At 44.6% G+C, this 25,435-nt stretch overlaps 1 protein-coding gene across 1 annotated transcript in view; it reads left to right on the top strand.

The window, feature by feature from the left end:
- Positions 1 to 25,435, top strand: part of DNAI1 (dynein axonemal intermediate chain 1) — a 244,280-nt gene that overhangs the window by 54,479 nt on the left and 164,366 nt on the right. Inside the window, exon 13 of the mRNA XM_077816997.1 lies at positions 21,299 to 21,546. Within this exon, the coding sequence (XP_077673123.1) occupies positions 21,299 to 21,546 (248 nt within the window). The remainder of the gene's footprint in view (positions 1 to 21,298; positions 21,547 to 25,435) is intronic.

Here is a 25,435-nt window from a genome sequence, read left to right as displayed (position 1 = left end):
AGTCTGATCAGAGTTCACCTTGACTGATCCCTTGAAATGTGTGGTAACTACTTAAGCTAAACAATCTGTTCCACCGTGTATTTAGCTGTGACGCTCTGAGTACATTTCCCAGACCTGAAGAAGAGCTTCGTGTAAGCTCAAAAGTTTGTCTCTCTCACAAATAATTTTAAGCAAATAATTTATTTATTTCCTCTAGCTTCTTTATGGCTGGTGGGTGCCCACTCTAGTGGAAGAAGCCTGGAGACTCACTCACAGCGCCTGTAGATCCACTGATTTCAATGGGAGTTAAGAGCCTACCAATGAGGATCTGGACCAAAGTGCTCTCCTAGGAAATAGCAAGCCTATTGGAAAGTTTTCTCAGCTAGGTACTGCTGCAGCAACGATAGCAAAGAGTAGAAGACAACTAGAAGCATTATTAGAATAAACAATACAAAATGATGACAAAGAGGCAAAGGAAACTTGAAGGAAATCTGTCTTGTGTATCAAGGCAGTACTAGGAATATTGCAAGACAAGCAGAAACTAAATGAGCACTGAGATTTCAAAGATTTCAATCATGTCAGAACACCAGATTAAAGACAGAGCTTGCTGATGTGTTCTGATGGTGGCAGAGCTGTCATTTTGAAAGGATTAAGTTTCCCATTGTTTTCCTGATGGTATTTCGTCACTGTGTAAAACATACCAAAAGCAGCTCCCAGCGGAGATGATGGCTCCTGCTAACTCAGCTGGGGAAAGGTTCCCCTTTCATTCATCTAGTTGAGTGCCTCCTGTGGGCCATTAAGATTTGCCGTTGGTGGTGATACAGATCATACCTCTGAGTTCAGCCATGTGGATGGTGAACTCAGCCGACTGGTTAAGACAGATCTACTGTCTACCCTGCTGTTTGAAGTGATTAATCAGCCCAATACCTACTGAAATTTAAGAGCTTTAAAATCCTTGATTACAATGTAGAGTTGTGGTTAATTTCTCATTGCTATAGAACTGTGGCTGCTGTGGGGGAGTTTGTTCTCACAAACCTCTTGATCATTGTACCAAAGTCATCTGTCCTGGATTCTGCTATGGATTTCTTCACTGATAACAATTGCATGCTTAGATATGAACACGTGATCTGCATTTTTCATTTACAGTCTAAATCTTTGGAGCTACAGGAACTACTTTAAATGTGAATCCTTTTGTGAAACCCACAATTTGGTAAGCAGTAATTCCCTGGAAAGAAAGGACTATTTTTTGCTATGGAAAGCATTTGTATTTCAATCCTGAGATATGGAGTGTGCTGCAGGAATTCTTAATGAGCCCATTGCAGAGGCTTGATAGATGTATCAGTTTGAAATGAAATGTGGTATCTTTCAGCCCTAATGCTTTAGCACTCAAAAACTTGCTGTCCCAATCAGTTTGCTTGTGTTCGATTACTCTCTGTTGTGACAATACCTTCTTATCTTTGCTCTAAGAGTAAATCATCTGCCTGGGGTCTGATTCTATTGGAGGAAAAGATATCACAAAACATAAAGGGCTAAGGGCCTGATCCAAAGCCCACTGAAATAAAGGGACTGATTTCCTTTTAGTCAAATGGACTTTGGATCAGGTGTATGTTCAGAGATAATATAAACAGTGGTGCAAACATAGAAGGCATTGTGGCCAATGGCCTAGGTCTTGGCTGTGGACTTCAGAGACCTGGGTTTCAGTTGTGGGTCTGGCACTTAATTTGCTATGGATTTAGGTGCTCTGATACCAAGGTGATGGGTGCAGTATAAGCACCTAGGGAGTGTAAACTACATACCAGTAAATTGGCATAAACCAGCATGGACTGGTGTGAGTCATGTACACATTCTAGGGTGGGGCTCTGGCATGAAAAACAACCCACGGGTATGTATGAGATAAAATATGGGGTCAGGGTTTCTGTATCTTCTGCGAGATGCTTCTTCTGATTGCACCTCAGCTGCACATGGTGATTACTCTCAAATGCAAGCCCACATTCTATACTAGAAATCAGCACTGTTATGCATTCCTTCTGTGAAACAGAATCTACAGTATTATTCTCAGGAAACAGCAGTTACAAGCACTTTACCCAAAAAAGTAATTCTGTTGATTGACAAATTTATTAACTGATAGCATTTTCCTTTTAACAGCATCCCTTCAAGGAAAATATTTAGATTAAAAAACCAAATTTGGGGTCAGAATTAAGATGGTTGCACTGTGATGAAATCAACATGATAAGAAGAATGTATTAATGTTTGTTTTGTGGCCAGTGTAAAGATTTCTGATGTGCTTAGGCATGAATAAGAGAACACACACTTAGAATAGTTAATGCTAAAAGAGTATTGGAAGGGATAATAAATCCCATGTTTCAGGGCGTAAGGCAACCTCTGGCTACTGGGGGTTAGGAGGAAACTTTCCCTGGGGCTGCCAATGCATGCAAGAGCTCAAAAATCACAAGGCAGGCTCCCATAATCATGAGATTTTTTTTTTAATGATGGGTTTTGGCTAATTTTTATTTGTCTTCTGTGCCTTTCAGTCACAGTTGCTTCACGTTTTCAGGCTTTTCCTCACAACCACAAGGGCTAGGGGCTTTAAGAAAACCTGCACGTAGTGTGAGACTCGTGATAGAACTGCAAGGCTTGGCAACGTTGTCACAGGTGCCTTTCTTGTACCTTTCTCTGAAGCAGCTGGTGCTGCCCATTATCAGAGTCGGGCCACTGAGCTATATGGACCATGGGTCTGAATCCAGTTTGGTCATTCCTGTATTCCTAACTATTCATTCCTTTGCTTTAAAGTTCTTCAGTACAGTGAAGATATTTCATAGATTCATAGCACAGATCAGCCACATGACAGGCAGGAACCCAGGAACCCCTTACAGGCTCGAGTGCCTTTACACCTTGTCACAGACATATAGAATATGCCTTTAAAACTCATCAACTAGATTGGACCAAAATCCCCCTGCTAGGGAAAAAGAGCCTCAGGGGAAAACCCTGCTAGGGAGATGCTTTTTGAGTGCCCACTGCCACTCAACCCGCTGCCGGTCTGGGGTTCCGTCTGCCGGCTCCTGCCAGCCAGGGTCCTGGCTGCCGCTCACTCAGCCTGCTGCTGGTCTGGGATCCCGGCCCTGCCCACACAGAGTGGGTACCTACCTTCTCCCTGGCTCTAGCCCATTCTCTTCCTCTCTCTCTCTGCACTGAGATGAGGGTGGGAGTGTGCTGAGAACAGGGCTGGGGGTGAAGGAGCAGGCTGGGGTGCAGGGTCTGGCCAGGAAACAGAATGAGGGAGGGGGCACAGGGTTGGGGCAGGAGGTTTGGGTGTGGAGTGCTTACCTGGGCAGCTCCCATTTGGTGTGAGGGGTGCAGGTGGGAATGTGGGGTGTGTGTGCAGGAGCTCCCGTTTGGTGCGCAGGGTGGGGGTTGGAATGTGGGGGGTGCAAGAGTCAGGGCAGGGGGCTGGAGGTGTTTGAGGGGGGTGCAGGAGTCAGGGGATAGGGTGTGGGGGGGCTGGGTATGTGTGGGGGTGCTGGAGTCAGGGCTGGGGTTGTGGGGGGGTGCAGGAGTCAGGGCAGAGGGCTGGGTGTGTGTGGGGGGGTGCAGGGATCAGGGCAGAGGGCTGGGGTATGGGTAGTAGGGGTCAGGGCAGAGGGCTGGAGGTGTGGGCTGGGGTCATGGGGATGCTCCTAGCCCCCTGCCCAGAGTGGCTCGCAGCAGGGGGCTGGAAGGGATATGCCCTGATTCCACCCCCCTTCCCCAAGGCCCCGTCCCCACCTCTTCTCCACCTCCTCCCCAGAGCAGTGAGCGTGCTGCAGCTTGGCTCCTCTTCTCCCCCTCCTCTCAAGGGCCATCAGCTGATGGGCGGCAGGGAGGGAGAGGAGGAGGGGCAGGAACCCAGCACGCTGGGGGAAGAGGCGGGGGTGGGGGGACCTTGTCTGCCCTGCAGCAGCAGCCGGCAGGACCAAGCTTCTTCACTCTGCCCCTGCGTGGCGGGGGAGGCGGGGGCCGAGAAGAGCGGGCAGGATTTTTAATGGCATGGGTTTGGCCGTGGGCTGAGCGGGGCCGGCGGCTGGGACCCGGCAGACCGCAGTGTGCTATTAAAATTCGGCTCGCATGCCGTCTTTGGCACGCTTGCCATAGGTTGCCAACCCCTGCTGTAGCAACTGAGTGTGTCACCAAGTTTTATATATCTTCACATCATGCCCATGAGGAAGGGAATTTTTATCGTCCCCATTTTACAGGTGGGGAACTGAGGCATGGAGAGACTAGATGGCCTGCTCATGGTCACCCAGGAAGTCTGTGATGGAGTTCATAGTACTCCTTACTCATGGCCAAGGGGCCTTTGCGGGACCTCCTCTTTCCAGAGCTACTTTTGCAATGGATTCTGCAGAGGTATAGATGTGAGGAAGGCTCCTGTGGAACTCAGCCGGTATCCTTCTGGCTCTGCCATTACTAGGACTCATTTTTCATAGTGGTTGCTCAGTGTGGAGTTCTACTTTTCCAGGCCAGTCTCCTCTCTTTGGATATTGTTTCCCTTGGGAGGTTTGGCTTATCACCCCCTGTGGAAAACAGGAAACCTGACTGCTTTTGCAGCTGGGATCCGATCTAAGTGCTTTGATTGTGTTGGCAGCCTCCTGAAGGACTGATTTGGTAGGAAGGCCTACTCTTCTGCAGTTCTTATTTAAGAACTACTAATTACAGGGACTTATGAGTTGCTGCTCCCTCCTTACTAAGGTAGTCCCCTGATTCTAGCATACTTTGAGGGAAAGAAGAGATTTCTTGAGACCATTAGGGGAGGACAGGAGGTTGCAAGGTACTCTTGAAGGGCCTCTAATATGATATATAAGATGTATTGACTAACTGCAGAATAGTGGGCAGGAGAAGGGAGGGGATACTGCAATTTTACAGAGCACTGGTGAGACCACTACTGGAATACTGTGTCCAGCTCTGGTGTCCACACTTCGAGAAGATTGTCGAAAGATGGAGAGTGTTCAGAGAAGAGCCAGGAGAATGATTCAAGGTCTGGAAAACCTGGCTTACAGTGAGAGACTTATGGCTTGTCTACACTGGCAAGTTTCTGCGCAGTAAAGCAGCTTTTTGCACTCAAACTGCAGATGTGTACACACTGCCAAGCCCCTTCGGGCGCAGAAACTCCTCAGTTGCAGTGCTGCAAAGAAACCACCTCGACAAGAGTCGAAAGGCTATTTGCATAGAGGCTCCAGCTCTCTATTGCCAGTGTAGACATTTGATTGCTTTCTGTGCTGTAATTGGCCTCCAGAGCTGTCCCATAATGCCTCAAGTGACCGCTCTGCTCATTGTTTTGAACTCGGCTGCCCTGGAGACATGTGCCCCCCCACTTTCACAGCACTGTTTCTGACAGCTGTTGTGTGCTGTGCTGATCTGCTCTGGGACACAAAGCAAACCATTAATGTGGAACGCTCGTGCTGTTGAACACAGAGGCACCGGTGCGATGAAGAGGGAGAGCTGTGCAGAGAGCCCAGGGAGGGAGATGGGGACTGATGTCAGGGTTTCCCCTCCCCCCCAGGACTGGTTGCTTTCTCCCACTGTCTAAACTTACAAGACAGTATGCTGACACACTCTGTCCCCCAAACCACACTGTGTCTCTCCCCCCTCTCCACAAACACACTCCCTGTCACACATCTCCCCTCCCCCCATTGAAAAGCAGCTGGCAATGTAGTAGGATGCCCATGGAACAATGGGATTGGGAAACCTGCATCCCATGACGTTGTGCCTGCCCCATGAAGCATTGCAAACCCTTCCCAAAGCACCCTTGGCCAGTTGCACCGTGGGATAGCTACCACAATGCACTGCTATCTTTGCAGTTGCAAGAGCTGCTAATGCGGATGTGCTCCAGCGTCCCAAGGAGTACCGGGCTGACACTCAACAGTGGTTTAATTCCAGCGTTTTAATAAAAATGGTATCACTTGTGGCACAGAAACTTACCAGTGTAGACAAACCCTTAAAGAGCTCAATCCAGTTAAGTTTATAAAAGAAAAAAGAAAAAAGAAAAAGAGATGCAATTTGATCATTGTCTATAGATATCTATGCAGGGAGGAGATATCTAGCACTAGGGGGCTCTTCAGCATAGCAGACAAAGGCAAAACAACAAAATCCAATGGCTGGAATTGGAAGTTAGCAAAGTTCAGAGTGGAAACAAGTTGCAAGTTTTTAACACAGTAATATCGATCACTGGAACAGCTCACCAGTCCTGATGATCATAGTGATCCCCTGTGGCCTTGAACTCTATGAATCTGTGTTGGATTTCAGTCTGTTTTTACTTGTAGTATTTTCTTGCGTGAGTAAACTGGATTGTAAACGCTGGGGGGCAGGGGATTTTGTTATTATCTCTAGGGCATTTTAGGAAGGAATTATACAGAGAAAATGTACAAAAAACATTAAACAATCTTTTCCCTAAAGACTTTCCTCCCCTTCCTTCACTTCTGGAAGTGAGTGAGGATCATCTTTGAACAGAGGGCATTTGTAAACCTCTAAAGAAAATCTGTGCAATATATTGTTTTCAGCAGAGCTGAAGCTCATGGTATCTTCAAGCCCTGTTTTGCTCTGACCTTCGTCAGTCATCACAGCTCAACAGAAACATAACATTTTCTCTGTAGATCCCCACTTTGAGAGCTCAATGTCTCAGCCTACCACTGGCCATTCCAGGTTTGGGAGGAGACTCCCTAATCTGTTGACCCATCAGAATATGCCCAAAGGAGTGTCTTGCTTTCACCCTTTGCTAACTGTTATAATATGAACAGTCTAGGTTGGGGACCCCCTCTGAGATACTTCAAGACTTCTGGTCTTTGGAAAGTAGAAAGAACCTAGAATATCAGTCTCCAGAAGCTTTAGAAATCCTGGAGAAACAAAAGCATTAGGATGCTTGCAGGTCACTGTCCATTATAAAGGCAATGGCTTATCATTACTATTTATTGTGCCCGAAGGAAATGAGCCATCACTGGTTGGCAGAAATTGACTACAGTTTAAATCAGGCTGGAGCACCATGCTTCATGAGTTGAATCTGGTGGAAGATGTAATGAACACATGTATTTAATATGCAGTGGCAAAGATGCAGATGGCTGAAAATGCAGTTACCAAATTGTTAGAATCTTGTCCTGTCGCTTCTGCATTGTGGGAACCTGTAGAAAGACAATCAGAAGAACTGCCAAAGCAGAGAATAACTTACCCTGTGGAGTTTAGTGAGTGTGATGCACAGATGTGTGTGTATCTGCAAAGATGGCGGAAGTGGAAGAATTTGTGGGAACTGTAAAGTCCCTATAAACCCCAGCTTGGAGACGGATCAATATCCAACCTCAGACCTTCAGATTTATTTGCTAAACTGGCAAGAGAGTTCAAGTTCAGAGACCTTGACCTGTCCCAAGCACATTATCAGGGAACGAGGGAAATTTCTTACTATGAACACCCACAGGGCTGCTTAGGTATGGAAGTTACCATAGGGCATAGCCAATGCACAAGTAGTATTTCAACAAAAATGGATTGGGTGCTTTGGGGGTTAAGTTGTGCTATCTGTTACTTAGATGATAGGTAGATAACTGGGCAAGATACAGAGCAACATATATGATACCCCAAAGAAGTCAAACATTTTAAAAATCTCTCCAAAGAATGTTGTGGGGGCTGATATATGGGGAGAAACTTCCTTCCCCATCCCATTGGAATGTCAGAAGTTAGACAAAATTGAGGTGTGTATCCTGGATGTGATCTCTGATAAGAATGGATCCAGATTGCCCATGGGCCCTTCAGTGATACTTCTGGAAATAGTACAGTGTTTCAGTGTAGATCCATAGCTCCTTAAATATCATCCATCCATCTCGCAATGACCAGGACAACCAGTGCATTACATGCCACCATTTGACGCACACTATTAGTTAGATAGACCCAGAGAAGGAGGTCAGACTCAGACTTTAAGGTCAGAAGGGACCATTGTGATCATTAGCCTGTCCTGCACATCACGGGCCACAGAACCTCACCCACTCCTGAAACAGGCCCCTAACCTCTGGCTGAGTTACTGAAATCCTCAAATCATGATTTAAAGACTTTGAGTTACAAAGAATTCACCATTTACACTAGTTTAAATCTGCAAGTGACCCATGCCCTATAATGCAGAGGAAGGTGAGCCCCTCTACCCCCCCAGTCTCTGCCAACCTGACTTGTAATTTCATGTGCAAGTTCCTTTAATATTCATGGATGCAGATTATCCAGGCCCCCTGATGTAATCCTATTAAGTTGTTTGACTCTTACTGTTAGGGGGCTTATTCCTTCACCCACTTATTTCCCTGGTCCTTCTCGCATGAACAGAGAGCAACAATACCCGAAGTCCAAAGGTGCAAACAATTCAATGTTTATTGGGGTGAACTTCCAGCAAGCATGATTCCAGTTTCCTTCCCTAGTATCTCCCTTCCCAGCTCTGACACCGCAGAGCCTTACACCTGTGTCCCTGTTCCCATTCCTGCCCTTAGCCAAAAATGATTCCAATTTCCCCACCCCCATTCCCTGTTCCCATTCCCTCCCTTAGCAAAACATGATTCCAATTGCCCACCCCCATTCCCATTTCTCCTCCACACACCCACCCACTTCCTGATTGTCTGCAGACTATATAGTAAAACTTGAGATCTGCTTAGCTATACCTTAACCAATCATTTTTCTGAAATTTAACTAACCAATCCTAACATATTGTAATATGATTATGTAACCAATTATGTCCCACCACCTTAATTAGTTTACACCCAGCAAAATTAATTATATAGCAGACAGGAACAATCACAGAACCAGACAGAGATTATACAGACAAACAATGGGGAAATGGGGACTACAGTGATAGAACAAACACAGAAATGAGGATTTCACATCCCAGCTATTGATAAGTGAGTTCTTGCCAGACAGGATGCTATCAAAGTAAGTTTCCTTTTACATCTTCTAGGCGCATCCCTTTCTCTGGAGGCGATAGGATACAATCCTGTCCTGATAGTGCCTAACAGCCCAATAGCACCTTATTTCAATGAGACTAGTTTGGAATGTGAGGATGTGACCAATCGTTTCCCAGCTTATGGCTGCCTCTGCTGCTTAGCCAAAGGCCTTAGCCTAAGAACAGGGCCTCAGACTGTCACAGTAAGAGAAAGCCTTTACACTGGCAGACTGATTTTGATTCTCTCTTTTATACCTCTATAACTAGCCAAGTGATAAGAATACACCTAAATTCTTAGAGTACAGGCCTTTACCGACAGGCCTGAATATCTATATCCTCACATTTACTTCCACCTTGGATGTGGTTATTTCTACCTCCATATCCTCATTGCCATTGGCCATGCTGCCACTACCCCCAAAGTCTTCATTAAAAACGGAGGCAAAGTATTTGTTTAGGTGTTGGTCCATGTCTAGATAATCTTTAATCTTCACCCCATCCTCAGTGTTTAGTAGTCCACTTCTTTCCTTGTTTTCTTCTTATTTATATGGCTAGAGAACCTTTTACTATTGGTTTTAATTCCCTTTGCAAGGTCCAACTCTGCTTGGCTTTTGGCAGTCCTCACTTTATCCCAGCACTTTCTGGTCTCCAAGAGGTAGCTTTCCTTGCTGATCCCTCCCATCTTCCAGTCCTTGTAGGCTCTCTTTTAATCACCTGTTTGAGATGCTTGCTCATCCAGCTTGGTCTGGAACTCTTTCCTTTGAATTGTTTCCCCTTGTTTGGGATGCAGGCTTCAGATAACATCTGCAACTTTGACTTAAAGTAATTCCAAGCCTCCTCCACATTCAGATCCTTGAGTTCTTCAATCCAGTCCACTTCTCTAACTAATTCCCTTCATTTTTTTAATGTTAACTCTTTTGAAATCAAGGACACTTGTTGCAGATCTATTTTTGTTTATCCTTCCATTTAGTTTAAATGGAATTAACTCATGATCATTCAAACCAAGGTTGTTTTCTACAACCAGTTCTTCCGAGGTCATCTACTACTCACCAATATCAAAGTCTAAAATGGCATCACCTCGTTAGTTCAGCAACTATTTGGAGAAAAAAATCTGTCAGCTATCGCATCCAGGAAAATCTGGGCCCCACTATTATTAATAGCAGTTGTCCTCCAATCTATATCTGGGAAGTTAAAGTCTCCCATAATCACACAATTCCTAGTAGTATTTATTTCATTAAAAAGGTCTCTATCCATATCCAAATCGGATCCTGGTGGTCTGTAGCACATCCCAAGCATTATATCAGGAGAACCTCTAGTAGCTTTCTTCCCCAATGTGATTTTGGCCAAAAGAGACTGTCTTATCCATTCCATTACTAATAATTTATTTACAGTCCACCTTATAATTAATATACAATGCTACTCTACCACCTTTGTCTTTATTTCAATCTTTCCTGAACAGCACACACTCTTCAATACCTGTGCTCCAGTCATGACTTCTGTTCCACCATGTTTTTGTTATCACTGTAATATCTGGTTTCACTTTCTGCACCAGAAGCTCTAGTTGCTCCATTTTGTTACCCAGGCTCCTTGCATTGGTGTACGAACGTCTTAACTGTTGCTGCTTGGCTTTGCCCACATTCCTTGCCTGATTGGATACAGCCATTCTACTACCAGTATCACCTATTTGACTGGACATTAAGAGGAAGGATAGTGCTGATACCATTCTCCTACCCACTGCTGTTCCTTTCTCCATTGCTGTACTTGATTTTCCTCCCTCTCAATGTTAAAATCAGGCATGGAGAATACATGAGCATCTCCCAAGGGTCTCCCCTGGGTTCCTAGTTTAAAGCTCTTTTAATTAGTTGTGCCAACCTTCATCCGAGAAGTCTATTCCCCTCCCTACTCAGGTGGAATCCATTCTACAAGAACCATCCTCTGCCTGTGAATGCCTCCGAGTTGGGAAACATCCCAAAGCCCTCCTAATAGCACCCCTGCCAGAGCTATCTGTTGATCATCATACTCTTATCTCACCTTCATTCTCCTCCTCTAGAGACAGGCAGAATCCCACTGAAGATAACCTGAGCCTCTGTTTCCTTAAGCATCTTCCCCAACCTGGCATAGTCTCCTTTGATATGTTCCAGGAGAATCTAGTTGTGCCATTTATTCCCACGTGATGGATAGTCAGTGGATTCTTTCCTGCTCCCATTAGGATCCTCTTCAACCTCAGGTCCACAGCCCATATCTTAGCTCCTGGCAGACAGAAGACCCTTCTGTTCTCTGGGTCAGCTCTGGTGACAGGCCTCTCTGTCCTTATACACAAAACAGAAAAAACACAAAACAAACAGAAGAAACCTCACTCACCATCCCTAAGGACCAGGGGCTTGCCTCCCCCCTTCTCCTCCAGCAGAACTCTCACTCGAATGCCCCTGTTCACAGCTCTGTTTGCTGGCCATTGTGGGTTGTTGTTGTTTGGCATTCAGCTCTTCCCCACCCTTTGCCAAATCTTCACTCTTACCTCAAGACTTATCTAAGTTCAGGCCCAGCAGCCCGCCAGGAGCTCTTCCTCACTGCCCTGGTCCTCACCAGTCCTGAGCTGACCATGGTGCAGTTTCCTTTGGTCAGCCAGGAGCACCATCTGCACTCCTCTGGCGCCAAAGAGAAATGGATTATTTCTAGGTTTGCAGCTCCTTTTATATGGCTCTCCTGGGCCCCGACTGGCTGCTCTCTGCAGCCTCTGTGATTGGTTGCTTCCTCTGTAGCCACTCTAGGCTGCTTGGAGGACTCTTCTACTGCTCCTTTTCTGGGATGGGTGTGGTAAGACTCTGAGGCGTCCATCAAAGGGTCTCTGGCCCTAGTCCACCCCATCTCACACATACACAAAGTCTGCCCTCCCTTCTGCCCCCCACCCCACCCAGAAGTGCTGTGTCACCAGGCATCCATCTGCTTCCAAGAGGCCACAAAGTCAAATTACAAACACTAAAGATTCGTGAACTTTGGAAAGCATCAGCTCACTGCTCATTCAGGATTCCTTGAACACATCAGAAATCTTAAAACGTAGGCAGCACGGATTTATCTGCAATAATAGCATGCAGATATGGTTATACAAGATAGACACTTTTATAGATATCCAGTATCTACCACCACCAGACTGATACCTGGAATTGTAGAATGAAGCTTGCATGCTAGAAAACAATCTGGAGCTAACAAACACTTGACCACTTGATGGCACTGTTAAATATTTTGTCGGTCAAGAACGCAAAGCAAATGTGCCAGATTCTCGGCACAATGACTGAGGACAGAAACCCACAAGTCCAGCAGGTATTAAATACTACTATCAAGAGTCTAACTTAAGCTGAGTAAAATAAGGGGAGGCAGGATCAAGAGTTCAGTTTTAATGCCTCTCATTGTGCCTAGTTGCTGGTTTTTAATGTGTAATAATAATAGTTGGCATTTGTCTAATTATTCATTTCTCCAAAGTGTTCTGCAAATATTATTTAGTCCTCACCTGGCCTGTGTGGTAGATAAGAAGGTTACTTAGGGTATTTTTTAATGTAAGTGGGGGAAAAATAAAATCAAAAGCTGCAAAAGAATTCTACCTAAACTGGTTCCGTGGTGGTAGATTGGCTTGCAATACTGCTGTGATAATCTGGTGGCCAGGGAGTAGGGCTAGAACGGGGTTCTCTGGACAAATTCTTTGGTGGCCTCAGACTGCAGCCATCAGCTCTTGCTGCACTCTCATACTTTTTCCTAAAATACTTAATTAGTTTTGGGGAAACAAATAAATATGCACATATACATATTCAGATCATTATCATTTTATTTATTGCTAGCTAGTAAGTCTGTTGTGAAAAGTGGTATTAACAAACATAAAAGTATCACTATTCACAGCAGACTTACTCAGCCCCAGAAAACCTGGGGACAAATTAAACCCTGGATGGGGGGCGGGGATTGGGGAAGGCAGCAGGGGGACAGAGCCCGAAGCCCCGTGGCTGCAGCCTGGGGCTCGCCACACTAGGGCTGAAGCCTAAAGCCTCAGTGAGCCCCACCATCCCTGGGAAGGTGGGGAACTCACCAGCTGCCTGCTCTTCCGGCATTGTGCCCCAGGTGTCTCCGGAGGGGGGCAGGGCCCAACCCCCGCTGGCAGCCCCAGCAATCAACACCAAGACAGTGCATCCAGGAGCACGAGGGAGGAGGAAGGGCTGCTTTGCCCCCTCTCTCCTCCAATCATAGCCCAGGAGGCTGTGGCTAAGAAAAGCCCTAGGTGGTCGCATTTGAGAAATGCTGGGCTAGATGCTGCACCCATTGTAGTCAATGGCAAAAGTCTAACTTTGGTGGTGCAGGATGTCCCTTAATAGGGTCTGATACTGCCTGAGTGTGCAGTGGGGTCAGGGGTGCAGGTTCCAGGCATGGCTTACCTCAAGTAGCTCCCAGAAGCAGCGGCATGTTCCCCCTCCCACTCCTACGCGGAGGAGTGGCCAGGCAGCTCTGTGCGCTGCCCCGTCCACAGGTGCCGCCCCTGTAGCAGAGCGAGGAGCCTCCCTGCAGCCCGGTCTTAGGCGCCTGTCTCTGAGAGAAGGGCAGGGCATAGCACACAGCCCTGTTGTCGTCATTGCCCATTGGCTGGCTTAGGCGGCTCCCATCGGCTAGCGTGCTGGCTTTTGTGGTTCGCATTTTTAGTCACCTGTCTCTCCCCATTCATTGTATGGACAGCCCAGGTGCCTAACTCAGCTTTGTGGATTGCAGTGTTGTTCCTGGCTTTTTTAGGTGCCTAAAAGTTAGGCACTGTGACACTCAGCATTGCAAAGCCGAAGCCCTTTCATGGAGCCCGCCCTTGGTGTTTGTTGGCCCTCTATGAATGATAATACCTCACAGGAGTGTTAGTGATTAGTTAATGAGTGTGTGCAGTGCTTTATTCTTAATCATTTCTTGAATGCTGACACTGTGCTCTGCACTGTACAGAACATGCAGTGAGATGCAGTCCCTGCCCTATAAAAGTAGCATGGAAGAATGCACAGAGGGCAGGGTGAGGTGAGTCTAAAAGAGGTGTGGCCAGGCACAAAGTATTGGCACAATGAGGTGAACAGAGAGTGAAGTATAAGAGAGGAGGTCAAAGATGAGGAGGAATGGAACCTTGAATCAGGACAAGGTGATGGGGAAGTCTGTAAAGGGATTCAGGGAGGCAAGTGACATGGACAAAGTGGGGGGCTAGGAAGATGAACTCAAGAGCAGGATTTTGGAAAGGCTTCAGAGAAGAGATGCAGCAGTGAGGGCGGCCAGAGAGGAGAAGGTTGAAGCAGCTGGGATGAGAGAGTGTCACCACTTGGAAAAGGATTTTAATGAAAGAAACAGAAAGGAAGGCATGGAGTTTTTAGAAGTGTTGGACAGCAGAAAGCAACAGGATTTGGCCACAACTTGTATGGCGGTGGGCAGAGAAGTTGAAAAGTACACCAAGATCATAGCAGAAGAGATAAGGAACACAAGAACATAAAAGTGGCCATATTGGGTCAGACCAAAGGTCCATCTAGCCCAGTATCCTGTCTTCTGACAGTGGCCGGTGCAAGGTCAATAGCCCAGAGGGAATGAACAGAATCGCCTGATGGCAGTGGTAGTGTAGCCATGTTGGTCCCAGGATATGAGACAGACCAGGTGGGTAAGGTAATATCTTTTATTGGACCAATTTCTGTAGGTGAAAGAGACACGCTTTCAAGCTCCACAGGGCTCCTCTTCACGTCTGGGAAAGATAATTCCAGAGTTGAAGAAGACCTCTGTGAAGCTCAAAAGTTTGTCTTTCACCAACAGAAGTTGGTCCAATAAAAGATATTACCTCACCCACCTGGTCTGTAAAAGATATAATTGCACTGAGCTCATTGGTATGAGCACAAGATGTTTCTCAAGGAATCCAGGAGAGTTTTGACTGCTTGTTTGAATTCCATACAGGTGTTTGACTCTAAGGTTGTAGATTTACTTCTCATTGTTCCAGGTAATCATCAAATGATCCATCCCCTGCCACCCATACCTAGCTTCTGGCAAACAGAGATAGTAGAGTTGTCAGTGATGACCAAGAAAGGAGGGAGAAGAGAGGAGATGTTTTGGGGGAAGGTAACTCACAACATGCCATATCCAGTTCGTGTTGGCTTTGCTAAGTATTATCCGAGTCCACAATGGGAGGTCATTTGGTCACGGTTTCTCTGACAGCTGGTAGTGTTCATAATGGCATGTCCATGGTTGTGTGCACATAACATAATGGTGGTGGAACTACTACCATTGTTATTGTCAAGTAACAGTTTTTAAAAATAGCTTTTTAAAAAAGCAGATCAAAAAAGGAGCTTTCCATTCCCTCCGCCATCCCGTCCTCCGCCCCCAAAGAAAAGCCTGTTCAGTTTAAGAAAAAGGCCAGTTCTGACACACAGCCTAGCAGACTCAGCCCTGTAACATATTCCTTCTCCCTTTCTGGTTTTCAGCCTTGATTCCTAATTAGACATAGATCTCATTTTTATGTCCTGGGAGTGTAACTCCAGAACAAGACAGGCATTCCCACGGAGCAGTCACTGTTTTCAGGAGTGCACTTTTTTAGTCCTTTTTGCCTCTGTCCTTTACCTCTGAACCTCTCCTCTTGAATACAATGACAAATGTTTGCCGTTCCAAATATTACCTAGCTCTCTCATTTCCCTTGCCCCTGCTGGATCGATGTCTCCTATGTTCATTTGCCAGCCAATATTTAGAGTATGAAGCATGGTTCCTTGACAGCTTGTTTCTTTAAAAGTAGGTTTTATATATCGATCCACATGATTTAGGTAGGTGGCCTCTGATGTGTGGCAGAGCCCATGGCAGAATTATTAGGTCTATTGCAGAGCTCAGGAGATGCATAAATTACATCCTGACATGTGAGCTGTCAGTTTTTTCTCTTTTGAAATGTCCAAAGCACTAACAAATTCCTGTTTCCCCCCCTCCTGCATCACAACTACAGGTTCTGTGCTTTCTAAACAGAGTCACTGACAATAACCTTCATTTGATGAGAAAGACCAGGAATTAAAGCCCAGGTGGAGTGTTAAATTATGATATTCAAACATCTGAATTAGCATAATATAAAACAATCCAAAGTTTGTCTACAGCAAATTGATTTGATGCATCAGAGTTTGTGGTTCTTGCAATGCCACATTTTACTGACTAGAATGCATGAGCATTTTCTGATAATGGGAAGTATTCATGCTCTGTGAATTCCACTCATAGTCAGAGGGCCCTAACCGTGAGATGTAATGGCTAAACCCTTTCCAAACTGGCAGATTTCAAAAAGTAGTCAACAACAAGGAATTGCCATTGAAGGAGGGAGTTTCTAGTAATGTTCCATGAAGATCGGTACTAGACCCAACACTATTCAATATTTGTATCAGTCATCTGGAAGTAAGTATAAAAATCACTGCTTATAAAATTTGCAGATGACACAGAGATTGGCAGAGTGGTAAATAAGGATGCCAGGCTGGTCATAGAGAGTGATCGGAATCTCTTGGTAAACTTGGCCTATTCAGATAAAATAAGTTTTAATCCCACCAAATGTAAATGTATACACCTAGGAAGAGGAGTGAAGCTCATGCCTACAGAATTGGGGACTGTATCCGAGAAAGCAGTGACTCTGAAAAGGACATAGGAATCATTATGGACAAGCATCTTAACATGAGCTCCCAGTGTGATGCTGTGACAAAAAGAGCCACTGCAATAGTTGGATATATGAACAAAGGAGTAGAGAATAGGAGTAGGAAGGGGATTTTACCTCTGTGTTTGGTATTAGTGAGACCAGTGCTGGAATAGTGCATCCAGTTCAGGTGTGCACATTTTCTAGGATATTGAAAAATTGGAGTGGGGCAGAAAAGAGCCACACAAGTGATTCCAGGGCTCGAAAAAAATGCCTTACAGTGGGAGATTTAGAGAGCTCGATCTGTTTAGACGGCGAGGTGATGTGATTATGGTGTGTAAGGACCTTCCCAGGGAGAAAATACTAGGTACTAAAGGTTCTTTAACTTAGCAGAGAAAGGCTTAACCAGAACCAATGCCTGGAAGCTGAAGCCAGGCAAATTAGAAGTTAGACACAAATTTTTAGCAGTGAATTTGATTAACAACTAGAACAACCAACCCAAGGAAGTGGTTGATTCTCCATCTCTTGACATCTTCAAATGAAGGCTGCATATCTTTCTGAAAGGTATACTTATGTCAAACACAAGTTATTGGACTCAGTACAGGGATAGCAATGAAATTCTCTGGCCTGCACTATACAGGAAGTCAGACTAGATGATCTCATGGTATCTTCTGGCCGTAAACTCTGACTTTATGAATTACCAGGTATGGAGTTTTTTTGAAAATTCTGGCATTAGTTTTGCTTGGCTATGGTATGTAGTATGTACTGCATGTACACAGATCCAGGAACCACAATTATCCATTAAGGCTTGTATCACCTTGGCATAGTGCTTCTGTTCTGGTCGGTGGGACAGAAGCACACAGTGGGCATGTGGGTTCTCATAGTGGCTCCTGTTTAAATCTCTCTCTCTCTCTCTCTCTCTCCTGGGACACTGGCCATCTTGTTCACATATCACTGGGATGCTCTGTTAGGCAGAGCATAGTGGAGGAATGAGCGTTCAGGAGAGCTGAGCTTTCTTCATTTAACTCCCTTTGTGGTCTTGTGCAAGTCACTTCACGTTTCCTTTCTCGGTTTCATCATCTGTAAGAACATGATAATACTCAACCTACCGTCCTTCAAGGGGTGCTGTGAGGATTAACTAGTTTAGAGTCTGTGCAGCTCAAAGTACTGTAAAACATTATAAAACTGCTGATTATTATTATTTCAGCAACCCTTGAAAATGAGCTCAGCACACTGCCAAACTTCCTGCACTCCTCGGAAAGAGTCATTCTTTTCCAAATCTTTTGGGGCAATTGGACTACAGCAAACTCCATAATGCTGGCCAGTTCCTTTCTTAGATGCTTCTGCACTCACAATGCTTCTAGCACTAGGTGATGTTTTGTTTATTTGGGGGAAATGTGTAGGCATTCACTTAACTTCTATTGTCAAAGTAGTTTTAAGGCAAGTATAAATCTCAATCACTCATAGGAGCACCATAAACTTCTGACTTTTGAACTGATCCTGCTGGTAAGTAACCTGGGTTGCCCTTGCCGTACCTCTCAAGCACATACAATAGCTTAATCCTTTGGCTTTTGAAGAAACAAAGCTTACAGGACTAAACACCAGCAAACAGAGTCATCAAAGAGTGAACACATCTAAGGCAAAAAGAAAGGGAGTACTTGTGGCACCTTAGAGACTAACCAATTTATTTGAGCATAAGCTTTCATGAGCTACAGCATCCGATGAAGTGAGCTGTAGCTCACGAAAGCTTATGCTCAGATAAATTGGTTAGTCTCTAAGGTGCCACAAGTACGCCTTTTCTTTTTGTGAATACAGACTAACACGGCTGCTACTCTGAAACACATCTAAGGCAGACAACATAAGTAAAATATTCATGGGCAGCTGAGAGCTCAGACACAAGCAGCTGTTTACAAATGTGCTTCCCTGTGTTGGTTTTCTTTTTAGATTGGATTTGGGGGGGGGGCTGGAAAGGGCAGATTTTCAGCAATAGCCAGGATGTTTTGATGTAGCTTGGAGATTTGTTGTGCCATGTTGACGGGAAAGCTTTTTCTCTTGCTTTCATATGATTGGTGCATGGTGTGTCTTGGATCAGAGTAGGCAGAGTGTGAGATGTAAGGGTATAATATTCTGGATTATTGAGCCCTAGAAAGAGAGGATGATGGATGGACTTATCACACTAGGAACCATACAACTGGGTTATTAATTCAGGAATCTCTTCCTTGCCTCAGGGACAATAGAGACCATTCTTTGAAAATTTCTGCTTTGATGCAAGTTTCATCCCCAAGCACCATGACTTCTGTCTAAAAGATATACTGTTGGCAGTGGTAGTGTAGCCATGTTGGTCCCAGGATATGAGACAGACCAGGTGGGTAAGGTAATATCTTTTATTGGACCAATTTCTGTAGGTGAAAGAGACACGCTTTCAAGCTCCACAGGACTCTTCTTCACGTCTGGGAAAGGTAATCCCAGAGTTGAAGAAGACCTCTGTGAAGCTCAAAAGTTTGTCTTTCACCAACAGAAGTTGGTCCAATAAAAGATATTACCTCACCCACCTGGTCTGTAAAAGATATAATTGCACTGAGCTCATTGGTATGAGCACAAGATGTTTCTCAAGGAATCCAGGAGAGTTTTGACTGCTTGTTTGAATTCCATACAGGTGTTTGACTCTAAGGTTGTGGATTTACTTCTCATTTTTGGAAAAAACTCAGATTCTCCTGAGAACTCTTAGCATTTATAAGGACACCTTTATGCAGTGGCAATGAATGCATTAGAAATGCCTGTATGTCCTATGCAGTGTGGTTGTAGTAGGGTTGGTCCCAGGCTATTAGAAAGACAGGTTGGGTGAGGTTATCTTTTATTGGACTAACTACTGTTGGTGAGAGAGACAAGCTTTGGAGCTTACACAGAGCTCTTCTTCAGGTCGCTGAGTACATTTCCCAGACCTGAAGAAGACCTCTGTGTAAGCTGGAAAACTTGTCTCTCTCCCCAACAAAAGTTGGTCCAATATAGATGTTACCTCCCATCTTGTCATTTTAGAAATGTCTACACAGACAAATGTTTCAGGCAGCAGCAGTTGTTTCTGAAAGCTAGTTCTGATTGTAATGTTATGGGTTCGCAGGAGAACTTTGAGTTTAGATAGACTCTTTAAAAGTGAAACAAGGTAAACATTACTCAGACCCTGATCACTCTTCTTTTCCTTCTATCCATTCTCTTAAACGGTTCAGTGGCTTTCATTACGCCTTTGGTTTTCTATGTAGGATCTTGTGGCTTCCATCACCATTATTTCTGAGTGCCTGTAATGAAGGCTACCTCACAAACTGAAGCAGTGTAGTGCCACTCTAGCTTGTTCCAGGGGATGGGCTCTGGGTTTCTTGTTCTGACTGTGAAGTAATTGAGACATATAATATCATTGGTTGCTGTCAAGTTATTATTTTTTGAGCCACCAGAATGTGCCACTGTGTATTGAGTTGGATTTCAAAGCATCAAGAGCTTCAGTCTTCATATTGGGCACTGATACATGCATATGACTGCTTCCAGACGCTTAGCTGTCAAGTCCCCATATCTACTCTAGTCTTTAAGGTGCCACCAGACTCCTCGTCGTTGTTGTGGATACGGACTAAAACAGCTACCACTCTGATACAAAGCCCATTTGCATACCATTCCCTGAGGTACAGCACCATTGAAAGGAATGTCGCATGTTTAGTAGATTAATATATATTTGCAATACTAGTACTTATTTGTAATAGTTTTATCAATGAATGGGTGGCTTCACTTATTCTCCAGATGTGTAGAGAAATCTATACAACATAATTTCAGAACCTTGCCCCCTCCCTCAATGTGGAGGAAGATATGCACAACTTGCCCCTCCCCCCCAGTTAGAAATTGCATGAACTGGGCTTAATAATAAACAAAACAAGTTTATTAACTATAAAAGGAAGATTTTAAGTGATTATGAGGGATAGCAAACAGAACAAAGCAGATTACCAAGCAAATAAAACAAAACACACATACTAAGCTTAAGATCTTAAAGAGACTGGTTGCAAGAAATAATTTCTCACCCTAAATGTTGTTTTAGGCAAGTTACAGAGTTTGTAACTTAGAGTTCCAGTTATTTCTCTTTACAGACTAGACGCCTGTCTTAATCTGGACTCAGCCCTTGCCTTTCCCACCACCACTCAGTTCCTTTGTCTCTTCAGGTACTTTCAGCAGTCTTTGTTCTTGGGCAGGAAGGCAATGGAGAAGCGTCCTGTTTGCCTTACTCCCCAGCCTTAAATAAGATTTTCATAAGGTGGGAATCTTTTGTTTCCCAGTGTTGACCTCCCCCTCCTTTTAGTGGAAAATTACTAGAAGTTCAAGATGGTGTTTAGTACCAGGTGACAGGACCACCTGACCTAGTAGTGTCACAGCTACGTCCCAGGACGCCTCTCAGGAAGGAGAGAGATTAGTGTCTTCAAAGTCTTATTGTTTCTTCCTAATGGCCCATCAAGGCTGGTGACCTGTTGTCTGGTGGGTGTCTCCCAAATACACACGCAGTTGTAATTGTGACAGTCAATATTCCTAACTGTAGATACAGAAATGATACATGCCTACAGATTGGATAATCACATTCAGTAAAATATAACCTTTCTGATGATACCTTGCAAGACCCATCTTGCATAAAATAGATCTCAGTTATGCCATATCCATATCATAAGCATATTTCCATAAAGAATATGGGGTGTAATGTCACACTCACATCATGGTGTGGATCTTCCTTTCTCTAGATGACTTCATGAAGCAGAGCCGGGGCATGCTCCTTCTGTACACCTTGAAGAACCCCAGCTTCCCTGAGTACATCTTCAGCAGTGAGAGTGGCATCATGTGCCTCGACATCCACAACGACCATCCCTATCTTCTTGTCGTGGGCTTCTACGATGGCAACGTGGCCATCTACAACCTGAAAAAGTCGCACTCGCAGCCAGGCTACAAGAGCTCTGCCAAGTCAGGGAAGCACACAGACCCTGTGTGGCAGGTGGGTGCCCCAGCGGGGGTCATTTATTTCCTTTTACCTGCTGCAATGTTCAGTTAGATCAAGTTCAAACAGCACAGTGACAAGCCTGGGATGGAGGGACAGATGCTTTGGCCCTGTATGCATGGTAATATTAGCTACTGATTGGTAACTTTCGGGGAGCGTCATAAATCCTGTTGCAATGTACAGAAGTCCGTAGGAATTGGAGGAAATAATGAGCCAGAATAGCACCAAAACTTTGATTAAATAATTACTTTTCTTTCACTTTATTTGAGATTAGGGACCAACTTCTCTTACTAGGAGCAGCCAATCTCCTTTGTATATTATCGATGTCATGCTGACATCCTGCTTGTAAGGCTATTTATCTTCTAAAGGTAAAGGCAGAGGACCGGATTCTGGCAGGCACCAGGAAGTGGGCAGGATGTACAGAGTGATTAATCAACAGGAAGTGACAGTTGTATTCTGGCAAGATCAGCCCAGTGACAGCCCGTTGTGCAATTGACTCTCACTGAGACCAGCAATACACTGCATTGGCGCTGAACATAAAGGTTTTTGCTGGGTCATTGATCATGACAAGCAGGCCATGCCCTCTCACTTTAGGCAGTGCCCCATAACAACCCTCCATGGCAAAGGGTCTGCACAGTGGGTGATGTTTTATTGGGGCCAAGATGGGTGCGGTTGATCCTGTGTTAGAATTCTGGCGTGTACCAGACAGAATTTAACCCACAAGTAATGGTTCCATGTTATTACAGCTTCCATTGAATAAAGTCCAAGAAGCGAGGGATCTAACTGCAGGGTATTCCCAAAGAGCATGGTTTTCTGTACAGCAAGTGACATTTATGCATTATTATTGTGTATTATTTCAGTTAATGCATCATACAGAAAGTTTGGAATTTTAAAGTCACTTAAAAATGTTCCTGTAGCAAATGTATTTAGTGATCTCTGGACCGGTTTACATGGGGCCCTTTGCCATTAACCCTTGGCACCGCATTGCACCTACTCCACAGACAGAGTGGGAGAACGTTCCCCATCACCATCTCCTTCCTGCTGCTATTGGAACTCGCTGTTACCACAACAACAACTGAGCCGAAGTAAAATAATACGCTTCTCAGAATGATTGACAGGCTCCCTCCCGATGAAGGCTTCCTATAAAGGGCTGAGAGAGCTCAGTTGGAGGAGAGCTACAGGAAGCAAGCTGGCTCTTGTGGTAGGTCCTGGAGCAGTGGGGAAGAAGCAAGGGAGAAAGGCATCTGGGCCCCCGCTGCCTGCTTTGATCAGAGGAATAACTTTGTGTTACACCACGAGTTTTGTATCTGAAGACTAAAAGTGTGCTCTGAATCGGGTGACCAGATGTCCCAATTTTATAGGGACTGTCCCGACTTTTGGGTCTTTTTCTTATATAGGCTTCTATTACCCCCCCACCCTTGTCCCGATTTTTCACATTTGCTGTCTGGTCACCCTAGCTCTGAAGGAAGGGTCTGTACAGACTTTTGGGCCTGGACTAACCTTCCTGGGCTGGGGAGACACGCCAGCAGCCTGCTTTCTTGTTACTGTGTTTCCAAAGTGCAAAGGGCCATTTCAGTATGTCCCGCTCTGCTGAAGAGTATGTATTCTTGGGGTAGGACTCGACAGAGTGAGTAACTGCATTATAAAGACAAGTGAGGTGCTAGCTTATTGCACAGCCATCAGGAGAATGGATTGTGTGCACACAGGAGACAGGAGACTCTGAACTGCAGACATGTATCAGTGGCAATGTTATCGCCTCATTGGGGAGAAAGGGAGCCATTAAGTGCCCTTTGATCTGAGTGAAACACTTGTTGCTTAATCCTCGTTCAGCACTAAAAGGTATTATCATTTCGCCAGTGTAATTTAAGGACACCCGTGTTCCTCTAAAAAGCCTTTAGCTAGGTTGGGTACCATTTCTCTGTTTGGCTCAAATCCTGCAGTCCTTACTGAGGCATTACTCTTGGCAGGGACTGCAGAGTTTGGCCCATGACTTTTAAATAAGCATTAGAAAGGCAATGGGGAATTCTGCCAAAAAATTAAGATGCACTGTTCTGAGCCTCTGCTCTGAGCTGACTGGCTCTTTCTTTTTGAAACAATGCCTGTATTTTAGTAATAGAGGGAGAAAGTGGAAAGTGAATGTTCTTCGGAGTAGAATACAAAGTCTGACAGTTCTCTCATTTTTATAACTTAGTCTTCAGGGAATTAGTATTATCGTAGGAATCACAGGCATTTTCATAAAACAAAGCTAGTGTTAACATATCACATTATTACATGCAAAAATCTATGGCTAAAATTTTCTGACTCTGTTGCTTAAGATGACAAAATACAGACTCGCTTGCTTAACATCAGGTCCCTACGCTTCTGGTGTGTACAGTAATGGCTTCCTTTATATTGAGAAAGACTCTTCCATATATTGAGCTCTATCTACTCCAATATAAATGAGAAAGTTCTGGTTTATGTTAATGCAATGTTCAGGTTGCATGTTCAGTCACAAAGGCCAGTAACATATTAGGCCACTGATTTATCACCATAAACAGGGATTGAAAACACATATACCTATAGACATACAGAATATCTATGCAGTGCAGCCAGATTAACATAGCTGTTGGAACCTTGGCTCTTATAAGTCCTGACTCATTGTGATTCTAACTTTGCAATGTTGCAGTAACTTCTGCTATCCTGACAGGTTTCAGAGTAACAGCCGTGTTAGTCTGTATTCGCAAAAAGACAGGGAGTACTAGTGGCACCTGTCAAGGTTCCTCCCCCACTCTGAACGCTAGGGTACAGACGTGGGGACCTGCATGAAAAAACCTCCTAAGCTTATCTTTACCAGCTTAGGTCAAAACTTCCCCAAGGTACAAAATATTCCACCCGTTGTCCTTGGACTGGCCGCTACCACCACCAAACTAATACTGGTTACTGGGGAAGAGCTGTTCGGACGCGTCCTTCCCCCCAAAATACTTCCCAAAACCTTGCACCCCACTTCCTGGACAAGGTTTGGTAAAAAGCCTCACCAATTTGCCTAGGTGACTACAGACCCAGACCCTTGGATCTTAAGAACAATGAACAATCCTCCCAACACTTGCACCCCCCCTTTCCTGGGAAATGTTGGATAAAAAGCCTCACCAATTTGCATAGGTGACCACAGACCCAAACCCTTGGATCTGAGAACAATGAAAAAGCATTCAGTTTTCTTACAAGAAGACTTTTAATAAAAATAGAAGTAAATAGAAATAAAGAAATCCCCCCTGTAAAATCAGGATGGTAGATATCTTACAGGGTAATTAGATTCAAAAACATAGAGAACCCCTCTAGGCAAAACCTTAAGTTACAAAAAAGATACACAGACAGAAATAGTTATTCTATTCAGCACAATTCTTTTCTCAGCCATTTAAAGAAATCATAATCTAACACATACCTAGCTAGATTACTTACTAAAAGTTCTAAGACTCCATTCCTGGTCTATCCCCGACAAAGACAGACTATAGACAGACACACAGACCCTTTGTTTCTCTCCCTCCTCCCAGCTTTTGAAAGTATCTTGTCTCCTCATTGGTCATTTTGGTCAGGTGCCAGCGAGGTTACCTTTAGCTTCTTAACCCTTTACAGGTGAGAGGAGCTTTCCCCTGGCCAGGAGGGATTTCAAAGGGGTTTACCCTTCCCTTTATATTTATGACAGCACCTTAGAGACTAACCAATTTATTTGAGCATGAGCTTTCGTGAGCTACAGCTCACTTCATCAGATGCATCCGATGAAGTGAGCTATAGCTCACGAAAGCTTATGGTCAAATAAATTGGTTAGTCTCTAAGGTGCCACAAGTACTCCTTTTCTTGTGGTTAGTCTCTAAGGTGCCACAAGTACTCCTTTTCTTTTTATGTTTGATAA

The sequence above is a fragment of the Eretmochelys imbricata genome, chromosome 5, assembly GCF_965152235.1.
Source record: "Eretmochelys imbricata isolate rEreImb1 chromosome 5, rEreImb1.hap1, whole genome shotgun sequence".
NCBI classification, from domain to species: Eukaryota; Metazoa; Chordata; order Testudines; family Cheloniidae; genus Eretmochelys; species Eretmochelys imbricata.
Note: the sequence above shows the minus strand (reverse complement) of the source record. Positions and strands in the feature narration are given on the sequence as shown.